The sequence below is a fragment of the Larus michahellis genome, chromosome 6 (genome assembly GCF_964199755.1).
Source record: "Larus michahellis chromosome 6, bLarMic1.1, whole genome shotgun sequence".
Taxonomy (NCBI): Eukaryota; Metazoa; Chordata; class Aves; order Charadriiformes; family Laridae; genus Larus; species Larus michahellis.
Genome location: NC_133901.1, coordinates 5,028,494 through 5,041,396, shown reverse-complemented (window position 1 = coordinate 5,041,396; position 12,903 = coordinate 5,028,494). Strand labels below are relative to the sequence as shown.

Genomic DNA, 12,903 nt, shown 5'->3' with positions numbered 1-12,903 from the left:
TTTTTTTTGAGAATAAAGACGCAGTTATGTTAGGCAAGATAAAAAGATTTAGAGAGCGAGCGAGGTTTACATCCTGCGGCGTCGCTAGCTACAGCTTGTCTCATTAAAAAGCAACCTCCCCTGCGGGTAGGGTACTCTGCAGTGGGGACCTGGGGAGTTTTTTACCTTCCTCTGAAGCATCCAGCCCTAAGCACTGGCAGAAACAAGACCCCGGACCACAGAGACAGCCGGCCCTGCCTCTCGGGGCAGTCCTTTCGTTCCCACTTACAAACACATCAAACCCACTTCGGGCAGTAAAACGTGAAGTCGGAGTCCTCATGGGTATTGCTGCCGACACAACGGCCTGAAACGCGTGGTGGGGACCCCTTCCAGAGCTCACGTTCCCTCAGCCAAGAGGGAAAACACTCCATAGTGCCAGAAAACGCCTCTTATCCAAGGAGCTGGCGCTGCGGTCCCACCACATCGTGCATTACTGCAGCGAAGAGATGCCCTTCCCAAAGGGCTCAAGGCAGAAGCCAACCTTAAATTGCAAGGGTTTTTTTTTTTTTTTTCCCAAGATTAGATTAAAACCAGGCAGCCGCTCTCCTGCACTAGAGAGGAGCAAAGCACACGAACAACTCCAGGAGCTGTTGGCTTGCTTTTCCTCTTAAGTAAGCAGCAACACCTCTTATCACTCAGCGGTAGAAGAAATAGGAGTATTATTAACATAGGTGACATGCCACCATAGATCCCTTTAAACTCAGGAGGCTTACCTCGTAACTGATATTTCGCTCTTAAAAAGGCCAGCCGCTTACTTTGTTAATACATAGAAAAACTGCCTCTCAATCGGGGACAAATACTGCCTCACCCTCACTAATCAATCTGTAATCATTTCTTCCCCTGCGAAAATCCTCCCAGGCTGAGCGCTGATTCACTGGAAGAGGAACTTTAATGGCCAAGTTATAATTCTTCCAAAATGGAAGGTGTATAAAACAACACGATCGAAATACTGGTCCAGAAGAGTCTTAATTAAAGAGGTACTGCCAGGCGCTGCCAAAATGTCAATGAAGGTATAAAGCTGCTGGAGCCCTTACAAGCCTTCCATCAAATATTGATTGCAACTGGAGGCACGGCCCCAGACTAAAGAGGACCCGTCTTATTGAGTATGACAAATTTTATGTTCCTATAATTCTATTTAAACAGAAGGTTGGTTTTTTGTTTGTTTTGTTTTTTTTGTTTTGTTTTGTTTTGTTTTTTTATCCTAGGGAATGGAGAAATTAATTTGCTTTGGCCTCTGTCCGGGCTCGAGAACTTTCTTTGCTGGAGGGCAACGCTATTTCGCAGCGCTGCCCGCGCACCCGAAACCAGCTCCCGGCATCTCGTGCAAAACCTGCCTCGGGAAACGCAACCCCCTCCCCCCACCCCCACCCCACGGCAGGTGGGGACCCACCGCGGCGCCACGGGGATGGGCTCCGTCCTGCCCGCTCTGCTTCGCTGGAGGTGCTGAGCACGGCACCGTCCCGCGGGGTCGGGGACTGCCCCTTTGACGTGCGGAAAGCGAGGAGCGATAGTGTTACCTTTGGTGGAATGTCTTCCTCCTGCCGTAACCAAGAACTTCGGTCAAACTTTTCAATGCGAGGGGGCAGAGGAGGGTTTTCTGAGGTGGGGTCCGAGTTCTGCCTTGGCATCTCAGTGCGGTGAGAGGTCACCGTCAGAGCCTCCTGAAACCCAGCCAGTCCCTTTGCAGGCTGTTCATGCAGTGACTGAGACCCAGACAAGGAGCTTCCTTGGGATTTCACAGTGACCAGATGTGGAATCTAAGCACCAAGTCAAAACACAACTATCAGTACAAAATGGAAAAAAAAAAAAAAAAAGGAATCAAAAAAAGTATTTAAAAATTTGATTTTTGATTTTTTTTTTTTTTTTTTTTTAAAAAATTGATTAGCACTTTGGATGCACTAAAAAGCCCCCTCGGTTTGAGATCAGCGCTGCCTTGGTTTCAGGAACTTGTGACTTACATCGCTTCAACGCAAGATCTATTTTAAAAAAAAAAAAAAAAAAAAAAAAAAAAAATCACGCTCGCACAGCTCGGCCTTTTAAAATCAGGCAACGTCATGCTTCAGAGTCCTGCCAGCTCTTGCGTGCGCACGGTGGTCCGGGCTCGTAGCCGCAGCCCCGCACCGTTCCGTGGGTACCACCCCAGGCGCGGGGCTGTGGGGGGGGGAGATGCTCCCTCCTGCCAGCTCCCGCACACGCCGTGCCCGCCCCAGCCTGCAGCCCCCACGCCTGCGCCTCTGAGGCTGCGCTAATGAGGTTTGGCATGGATTTTCCTCGGTAAAAAAGGGGAGAAAAAAAAAAAAAAGGGGGAAAAACAAAAAAGAGAGGAAACGATAATAAATAATAATTAATTAAAAAAAAATTAGTCAGGAATTCTGAGGCATAGATGGCTTAAAAAAACATCTTGAGGCATGAGTATCTATAGGTCTGGGTAGCCCCCATCCCATGGATTTAAGGGTTACGAGTGAAAGGAATACTGACATTCGTTTCGGGAAATCTGAGAAATTCACAAAGTTAGAGTTTGTGAAAGCAGAGCTTCTTCCCAGGACCCTGTGAAGCTGCACTTCCTTGATGCAGTGGGGTTGTAACTTTTATTTGACGGTTCCACGTGCACGTCTATGTACACAGGCACACGTACCACGCGTGCATGTGTACGCATGCATACATTCACCTGGGTCCCTGGGCTTCAAACCACCTTTTCATCAGTATTTTATTGCCAAACAGAAGTCTTTGTAGCTGTTGACAATATAGGTCATCAAAAAGGTGTCTGAAAAGTCTTTGGTCAATCAAGAGAGATTACAGTGAAGTGGATTTTACTCACTTCCCAGCATCTATGGACTATGTACAGTGGGGAAAAATAGGGCTTTTCCTGCATGTTTTTAAAGCTGGCATCGTCCTGTTGACCGACAGGTGCGCATACCACATGTGGCACATTTTCCCATAGAAAGCCCATGTGGACACGGAGCAAAGGCTTTGTACTTCCCTCTGAAATCCCCGCGGGAGCCTGCGGATCCGCAGGAGCACTTCCAGGGGCCGGACCAGAGCCAGCACCGACGCTCAGTGCAGAGCTTTCGGTGGCAGAGTACTGACAGCCCTCGCGGCTGGGAGGAGTTTTTGGATGGTCATGGTGATCTATGCCCTCTCCAGATGTGTTTGTGACTGATGTCAACTCAATGGAAAAAAACAAAACAAAACCTTGAATTAAAGCGGCAAAGAAAGCAAAAACCTCTTTTTGATGATCCTCAGCATCAAAACGTCCTGGGTCTTTTGTACCAGGCGCTGCGGTTTTAAGTCCTTTACATAAACCAGATCCAAAGAGGAGCAGAGCAACTGCTGCACTGGACCAGACCAGCGGTTCCTCTCGGTCCTCCAGCTTGTTTCTGGCAGTAACCAGTACGTGATGCTTCAAAGGAAGGTATAAACCAGCGTGATGTTTCTAACACATGGAGGTGACAAGGGGAAGCCACTCATGAATGTAGATGCTGCTCTTACCCACGAATACGCTTAAGGCTGAGAAACCAGGGAGCAAGACACTATTTCCCTTGAATCCGCTCTTTTTCTTGTTACCTTACCAGCACCCCCAGCGTCCTGGCTCCGGTAGGTGGGGGGTCCATTACCTGCGGGTCCACGGGTCGGAGCAGGGGCGGGGTCCGGGCCTGTTGAACGCCGCTAATGCTGAAAGACTCCGACCGAGGAGGCAGGTTGGGGTCAGAAATCCTGTTGGCCACCTTGTGGGGCATGGCCGGCGAGCTCTGGCGATTGAGCCGGGAGCGCTCCTCCACCTGCGGCGAGACGGGGAGGGTGGGTGAACGCCCCGTAAAAAGCCATTTCCAGTCGAAAATCAAAGTACGATTATATACGTAGGAAGCTCTTTTCTCTTCAGGCATGTCAGGGTATCGGACGACCACAGAACCCAAGCTGCCCAGCACACTGTGCAATAAATGCATTTTAAAGGCATCAAAAGGACTATTTGTATTTATGTGCATAATTCATTTCTGAAAATGAAATGGAAAAATAAAGGCAACAGGCCTCAGGGAGGTGTTCCTACAAGGTGACTCCTGAGCAGCTCTTGCTTCTTCCCAGACGTATCTTCAAGCAAGGGGACCCTTTTCCTTCACGACTACAAACAACGCGAGTAGTGCTTTTGTTTGATCTGAATAAAAGAATAAACATGGCAGCCAGAAAATGGCTGGCTTTGATCTAGATTTAGCGAGCCTGGCACCTTGTCACGCAGGGAAGGGGAAGAGCTCTATTACTGACAGAGAAATAAACCCGAAGCCCGCTGCTTTCAGTGACTCGCGCTGGGAACGCCGCGGTTTCAGCTAACCCAGGCATACGTGCGATCTGGGTGCTCCGGCAGCGAGACCGTATGCGTTGATATTCATGCGGCGTACGCTATGCAGGATTTTTGATACCTCGCGATCTGACGTGTGCTTTCGTTTATCTATCATTAACGTGTTAAATGCCCTTAGCGTGGCTCGATTCCGGCGTGTACAAATGTCACGTTAAAAGGCAATCTATAAAACAGGTTTGCTTGCAGAGAACCCCGGCTCTTCTTTAAGCAAATAAGTATACATGAAACAAAAGAGCCATTATACGAATAAAACCCAATCTTTTCCTCTTTCAGATACTGAGCAGGAGCCAGAGTAGAATTTACGGAAGAGATTTGTGTTATGGACTCTTTCCTAGTTCACGAGGGACCACCCGGACTGCTGCTGCGTCCCAAGAGGACTTGGCAATCAATGCTTACAAATGCTTATCAGTGCTCATAAATACTGAAAGGGTGGGTGTCAGGAGGATGGGGCCAGGCTCTTTTCAGTGGTGCCCAGCGACAGGACAAGAGGTAACGGGCACAAACGTGACCATAGGAACTTCCATCTCAGCACGAGGAGGAACTTCTTTCCTGTGAGGGTGGCAGAGCCCTGGCACAGGCTGCCCAGAGAGGTGGTGGAGTCTCCGTCTCTGGAGACATTCCAAACCCCACCTGGAGGCGTTCCTGTGCCCCCTGCTCTGGGTGACCCTGCTCTGGCGGGGGGTTGGACGAGATGATCTCCGGAGGGCCCTTCCAACCCCGCCATTCTGTGATTCTGTGACAACTTCTCCAGGCGAGCAGAGGCCGTACCAGAGCTCGGTTCAGTGATGCCCACGGGAGCAGACGTGAGGATGGGAAGGAAGGAGGGCAGGAAGGAGAACTCTGAACAAGGGGACAGCATCACGAGCGCTGGATCGCAGTCCCGGTCCAGCACATCTGCTTATCAGCCGAGCCTTGGCCGGAAGGGCAGCAGAGAGGGTGCTGTCGCCAAGTCCTCTGGCTGTTTGCAGGCGCCCTCTGGCACGCTGCCAACCCGAAATGCACGGCTGGGTATGGAGGGCTTCAAAGCTTGCGTGGAGAAGGCAGGATAGTGACGAAATGGGGATGTCTGTGTACGGGGAAGGGAGAAAGGGGCTTGGTTTTCCCACTGCCGGCATCTCCTCGCTGGCACTTTGTTGCACCAGCACCACGAGAGGATGCTCTTGGGACTCTCCAGCCGTACTTTGTGGAGCCTTAGTGACTCCACCATTATGCAGAGAGGGGGGGAAAAAGCAACAGAACCCTGCAGGAACTCATCATCGCTCCAGTTCAAGCCATCTCTAATTGAACTCAAGATTCCCCTCAAACGGGAAACATCCTTAGCAGCTTCTGCGCAGTCCCTGAGGAAGGCTGCTAATGTTTTAATACATCACTTCAAAGCGAGGGAAGGATAGAAGCCACGGGGACCGAAGGAGGAGCTGACGTGCGCGTTGGCTGCTGCAGAGAACAGCACAGCTCGTGACGCACAGACGAGCCCCGAGCCCCTGGGAAGCTCCGAGCCGCGGGAAAGCACCGCAGGGCCTGGCCACCGCGTGGAAAACATCCTGTCCCCTCCTTTATGCATGGTCATGTATGGCATAGACCTGCCCAAAGCTGCCCTTCAGCTGACCAAGCTTCCTTGTCACTGACAAGTTAGACCTGGCTATCTGCATCACCTTGTTTAGCAAACAGCGGTCCATTACAGAAGAGGCAGTAAGGGAGAGAGCTGCCACGATCCTGGCTGGATCATCAGAGGGTCCCCACACGATGTCCAAAAGGCCTGGGCTGTAAGAAGAGATGTGGCTGCGTGAACAGGGCAGGTCTGGGATAGCACCCAAGCTACACCCCAAGTTAACTTCCACTGGATAACCGCTTACTCACAAGAAGATGAGTAGAAGGAACAGCAGATGGGGATGTGCATCCATGTGTGTAGGTGGGATTATTTGATCAGACTGTTTTCTTTAGCATGAATAGCATGAAAAAAAGAGAAATCCTTGACTGTGCTCCAGGGAAGCTATGAAGGATGCAGCACAGCCCTGTTCCTAACCCAGAGCTTTGTCTTCACCGACAGGCCAGTCCCTTCGCAAGGGGACGCGGGGACACAACCGCAATGTCAGCAGCCACAGCCTCACCTTTATGCTTTACCCCATGTCTGCAGGGTCTTGGAGTCACCACGTGAAGATGAGAGAGGTGGGAAAATAAGTGCACAAAGGAGAGGTACGAAGAGCAGAGAGGGACATGGCAGAACTCAGCTGTGGTGATCAAGCTCCTGAGAGAGAAGACTTGAGACCAAAGAGCATAAAAACAAGGATGGTATGGGATATCATGCAAAATCCTCAGGAAATATCCCATTAAGCTCTTCAGAGCCTCCAGAAATTGTAGGCTGAGCACCAGAATTGTCTCTTCCTTGCTCCCAAAGGAAAATAAAGTCTGGATATTTCTGTTAAATTGGCATGCATGGGTTGGGTACGGAAATTGCTTAAGTATAGCAAGAACCATGGCAGGCTGACTAAGTATCAGCGCAAGTCTATCTGTACGGCCAGCAAGGATGGTACTTCAACATATGTGCCAAAGTAGCTGAATTGTGCTGAAAGTGGGACTGTGCAGTGGACAAAACAGGGGATGGAGGCAAGAGGAGTCGTTTTGGGAAGTTCCCAAGGGTGCTGAGTCGAGGCAGTACATCAAACTACTGCTCCCAAGAGCAGAACGATGCCACAGTCGCTGCTTTGGGCATTTCATTAGAAACCCGACGGAGTGACACAGGTAAAGAATAAACGGTTTGGAGAGCTAACTGGTGGAAGCTGGAGATGTTCCCCAACAACGGGAAACCTCATCTTCCCTATGATTCCAGCAAAGGGTATGAGGCCGCGTTCTGCTGCTCTTATTCCCATCGTACAGTTCCCAGTGCCCCGCTTCCAGTGACGGCATCAAAAGACGCTGCTTCCCCCATGGAACGGAAGAAACGGGCCTTTGTGTTTGGAATGGAAAGCTAAATCCAGCGCTTTTCTCCTTCACCTCGGATAAAGAATAAGAGTCCTCTTTATATATCTTTGTTATAGTTTTGAAGACAGTGCCAGAGGTACTTCAGCAACACGCTAGAGGATTTATTTAAAACCAGGCAACCAGAGGCAGAGTTTACTCCCTTCTTCCTGTCTGCTACCTACTCTCGGCACTTCTGCGGATGGACAAGAGAGACCCGGTCCCGCACAAAGCCGCAGAGGCACCACCCAGGTGGACGCCTCTCCCGTCAGAGGCGGCTCAGCACATCTGGATCGTCTCATCTGCAGACCCACTCACCAAACCTCTGCTTCCCCTGGGAGGGCTGGAGAACGGATGCTCCTACTCCGTGAAAATACGTTGGCTGGCACGTCGCCACCAAAAGACTCTGAAGACTAAGTCAGAAGGGGACGAAGGAGAAAGCCAAGGGAGTATGAAGAGGTGACAAGACTTTTTGCCACCCGCATCTATCTTTGTGATGGTTTAGAAAGGCTAAGAACGGTTTGTGTTATTAGCCTTCGCTTAGCAAAAGACAGCTGATTGAATTGCGTGAGTATTTGATGCTTGCAAGCATCCTTGATAGGAAAAAACAAGGAGACAGCTGCATGTTGGATGCACATCACATCTCTGCCAGGACTAAAGGGTGCCAGACATTTGGCAGCGGAGCAGGGATCCTGCTTAGTAGAATGAATACGCGAGTTATTAAAAGATCTTTCTGCCCAGGAGTAGAGTTACGAAATTAAACCAACTAAATGCAAAGAACTTCAAAAAAATTAATAGCAAGAGTGGGGACCAGTCTTACTGGAGCCACCACAAGGAAATTAAGGAGAAAGAAAGTGTTTGCACATGATCCTGAAACCGCAGAGCAGACAATGCATGTCTTCACATTTTCAAGACTATTCAGCCAGGCAATAATTAATATTCAAGATCTCACAATTGTTACAACAGTTCCCTCTTTTTGCTGGAGAAAAAAAGAAAATCGGTATTGTGGCTTGCCTTCCTGAAAATCACGAAAGAGCAGCAACCCCAAGAGAGACAGTCCTGAGCATGGGAGGAAAAACTGTCTGGTCCCTGTTTGATTATGGGGAAATGAATTCGTGCTCAGCAAGGAACCCTGTATGACCACCCTGTCCCCCAGCAGACCAGGAAGGAGCATCAGGAGCTCCTGGCACATCCACAAGTCCCCAGCTATGGCTGAACCCCTCCAGGAGGGATCCATCCTCCTCCTTGCATGCCCTCATGGAAAAACCTCCTTCCTCCACCCCCTTTCCTCGCACAAACGCACACACAGACACGTTGCGTTGAACTGGGAGTGCTTCCAACACAGCTAATGGCATCTGCTGGAGGCCAACCCGGCAGAGCGCAATCTGCCGTACGTATTTCGGACCGAACCGCGTGCCCAGCCCTGCGGATGCAGGCAAGCATCGCCACGCTCCTCGCTCTCGCCTACCTCCTTGGCCCACGCTGGTTTCTCGCTGGCATTTATCCCTTCTTTGTAATGGTAGAGGGGTTTCTTCTCCGCCGGCCTCTGGTCCTGCCGCTGCTGCTGCTGCTGCTGCTGCAGGGACACCAGGTAATCCCGCTCCTGCTGGAGCTGCCTCTGCAGCCTCTCCGCCTGCCGCTGCTCCTCCAGCTGCTTGCGCTTGTACTCCTACCCAGGAGAAAGCACAGTGACACGGGTGCCCGGCCAGCGCGTAAACACAGGGCCGCAAACTGCAGGTTTATCTGTTTGGGTGGAAAACGGGGCCCGAGTAACCCGAAAGGCTGTTTTCTGGCAAAGCTCATTGACTTGGAAGACTCTGGGGACCGAGCTGCGAAGCATCCCGGAGGAGGGACAGCTGGGAGGACAGAGCCGGCAAATTCAGAGTATCGGGGAGTGCCAGCCAGGGGAACCCCCCCGAGGGCTCAGACATCCCCTTACGAGCTACCATTGACTTTGCCCAGATTTTTCCGGATGGGAAGAACAAAGCATCAACCCGACCAGGTGCCAAACACCACCGGGTCAGACAAAACCCAACTGAAGCCAAGTCCTTTGTAGGACCAATTTATTGTTTGTCAAAAGGGCCGCAGAGCAGAGCCAACTGTATGATCCTTCTGAATCCCTACGGCTCTATGAGGTTTAATGAGTAAATAATTTTGAAAGGGCCTTTTCAATAGGCAAGGGCTTGCGCGAGGGCTTTTCTTTTCCCTAAATAAAATTAATAGCCAGAGAGAAAAAAAAAAGAATAATCCATGCGGATTAAAAGAAAACGCAGTAACAGCTACCAGCATTAAAAAAGGGAAACCCAAAACCAAACTGAATTAAAAAAAGAGGACATCTAGAATGCAAACAGCGTCAGAGGGAATATACAGCGTTCCTGTGAGGAAATGAAAACAAAAGCCTTCGCTCGGAATATGAACACCCGCACGGCAGGGTGGGTTTGCCGGGTGCAGGCACACGACATGCTCCAAACATGCTGCCAAAATTGCGTGGCAACGAAGAGGGCTGCTCCTCTCGCAGAGGCACAAGCGTCCCGATGCAAGGAGAGAGGAGTCATGCACCGCGAGGGGACCCAGCCACGGCACCAGCCATGCTCGCGGCCACGCCGTCCCCCACGTCTCGGCACGGCAGGAGGCACTCGGGGGACGTGGGTGGACGCGGGCACATGCGGACGCGACACGGGCAGCAAATGGCGAGCGTGGCCGGGGGCCTCCCATTTACCAGAAGTAGCGCTTGCTCCTGCAACAACTGCTGCTGCAGGATCTCTAACTGTCTCTGCTCCTCCTCTAACTGTCGCCTGATGTACTCCTGGAGGCATGGGCAGCAAGGATCGAAGGAAAAAGAGAGAGAAGGTAAAAGAGACAGTGTTTCTCAAGAGGAAGGAGAACTGAGGTGGGCACCCGCATCCATCCCACCCGAGAGCTGACACCGGTCAATCAGCCCAGGCACCCTCCATCCCTGCCCAAAGAGCCCCGGGTGTCCACCGCTCTACAAGGGACCTCCCAGGGCAAAGGGCGAATGAAAACCACTGAGAAAAAGCAAACATTAACTTGGAACACAACAAAACCCCACCCCGGGAACCAGCGGGTGGAAAAAACCTGCATCAAGTGTCTCCACACCTGCGGGCAAGCAAGTGGATCCACATGGCAATAGACGACAGCAGTGGAAAGCGACACACGCGGCGTTAACAATTAAGCAATTTGCTCTCAAGTGGCAAAAAAATACAAGTGTTTACAAGAAAAATCTCTGAGTAGAGGCAGAGGAATCCACGGCGAAAGCGATCGTCCTGCTCCCGGCGGGTTACCTGCTCGTGCTCCGCGCGCCGACGCTCCTCCTCCCGCCGCATCTGCTCCTCATAGTGCCGCCGCTGCTCCCGCTCCTGCTGCTTCCGCAGCTCCTTCTCCCGCCTCTGCTGCTGTGGGGACAGGAGGCACAGGTCAGCACCCCCACTCCTCTCCCCGGGAGCTCCAAGTCCTTTCTCTCACTGTTTTTGGGGAGCCACCTTGCCCGGTGACCTGCAACGCTCCCACCTGCCCGAGGAGATGCCTCACCAGCAGGAAGGTCCATTTGGGGTGGTAGAGGGGCTTGTTGATCCCACCCCACCTTCACGTGCTCCAGTGCCCAACACCGTCTATGGAGACCCCACAGCATCCTCCAAACCAGCGCTGGACCGTGCACACAACCCCACTTCTTCTCCCACTTGCAGGTGAAGCCATGCGGGCAGTGCATGATCCCCACTTCCCAGTGTTTCGGACCGGTGGGGTCATCGGGCCCTGGACTCACAGGGCAGGGGGGGCTCACCCCAGGAGCCCATCACTTATGGGGAACTCATGTCTCAGCTCTAAACCCACCCGTGAGGATGAGGGAAGGTGCCGGGGGAGCTAATGCCCACCGGGAGGGGAACGCATCTTCCTTAGCTTCCAGTCTCAGCAAATGTTAACGCAGAAGAGCCAAAACCCACGGGTTTTTCCTTTCAAAACACAAACTGAGCTTCTCTTGCCATCCTCAGGCCGCCCCAGGCCCCTGCCGCCTGGGTCGCATCCCTGCTTGCTCAGCTCTGTAGCATCTTTGCCCACAGCAACCCAGAGTGTTTTGGGGTGACGACGAGCTGCAGCCATCTGTGAGCCACCCGGGGAGGGCTGGGCACCCAGGTGACACCCGCGGCCCCCCACACCCCCCGCTTTTAACCCGACATAACTCCTCCAGCTCCCCCAATCTGGGGCAAGCTGCTGCAATACCCGGCCATGAGGCTGCTCCGCACGGCAGGCCCCGCAGCCGCCGCATCGGCAGAGGGCACTCAAATGCCAACATTGGCTAGCGGGGCTCTGCAGCCTGCCAGAACTCCATCATGCGCTGGGTGCAGCAACACGCGTGCAGCGCTGACGGGGAGGCAACCTGCTGAAGCATAAACCTGGTCCTTTTTTCTCCATTTTTTTTCCCCTTATTTCCCCCCCCCCTCCACTCCCTCCCATTGCCGGCACACAGCGGCTGAGCAGACTGCAGCGGCGAGGAGGGCACCGGAGGGGCTGGCAATGCCGAACGTGGAAGGCTGGAGCTGGCATCGGCGGCTCTACCCAAGGCTGAGCTATCTGGAGACAAAGATGCATCCACTTGAAACTGCTGCACTGTATATACAGATGGATTTGGTATCTACCTATAAAGATCTGTCTCCATAGGTATCTTCTATAGAGATCTGTCTCCATAGGTATCTTCTATAGAGATATAGATATCTTTATAGAGATATCTATTCCTATTATAGATACCTATCTATAGAGATCTATCTCTATGGATATCTTCTACAGATGTATCTACTCCTATTAGAGATACCTATCTATAGAGATATTATGTAGATATCATATAGATCTATCTCTATAATATCTAATACAATAGATCCATCTCTAATATATATATATTTATAATAGATACCTACCTAATAGATAGATCTACTCTATAATTCTATTATATATATATACACTATATATAATAGATCTACTCTATAATTCTATTATATATATACACACACTATATATAATAGATAGATCTACTCTATAATTCTATTACATATGTATTTTTTTAATATATATATAAAACTCTATAATTCTATTATATATCTATTCTACATTCTACCCTGCAAGCTGGTCCAGTGGGAGGTGTCCCTGCCCATGGCAGGGGGGTGGGAACTCGATGATTTTTAAGGTCCCTTCCAAGCCAAACCATTCTATGATTCAATATCTCCCTAGAGACAGACACCTACCGATATCTTTATAGGTAGACACCTATATAGATGTATAGATAGATTTATAGATATTTTAACAAACATTTAAAGACACCCACACTTCAATGTAGGGAGGAGCCATGGCCTGTCTCGCGGCTCTCCTCGTCCACGGGTAACAGCCACAGCCAACCCCGCACAGGAATTCTGCGATCTCCTCGAGCTTCGAGCTGCAGCGCAGCTTTAGTGCCACCTATAGCCATATTTACCAGCGCTGTTCCACTCGCCTCAGGGAAGGAAAAAAAAAATAAAAATCGCATCCAACCTGAAATAACCTGCCAGCTCCAG

General features: G+C 51.0%; 1 protein-coding gene across 8 annotated transcripts in view; it reads right to left on the bottom strand.

Moving 5' to 3' along the window:
- TNIK (TRAF2 and NCK interacting kinase) overlaps positions 1 to 12,903 on the bottom strand; it is a 171,733-nt gene that overhangs the window by 31,255 nt on the left and 127,575 nt on the right. For 3 of the 8 annotated variants that reach the window (XM_074592060.1, XM_074592064.1, XM_074592061.1), the window contains exons 13-17: positions 10,648 to 10,758; positions 10,065 to 10,151; positions 8,814 to 9,014; positions 3,654 to 3,818; positions 1,557 to 1,796 (exon numbers count right to left, since the gene is read on the bottom strand). In XM_074592060.1, coding sequence (XP_074448161.1) covers positions 1,557 to 1,796; positions 3,654 to 3,818; positions 8,814 to 9,014; positions 10,065 to 10,151; positions 10,648 to 10,758 — 804 coding nt within the window. The remainder of the gene's footprint in view (positions 1 to 1,556; positions 1,797 to 3,653; positions 3,819 to 8,813; positions 9,015 to 10,064; positions 10,152 to 10,647; positions 10,759 to 12,903) is intronic. The other 5 variants (XM_074592066.1, XM_074592067.1, XM_074592062.1 and 2 more) reach the window with 3 other exon arrangements.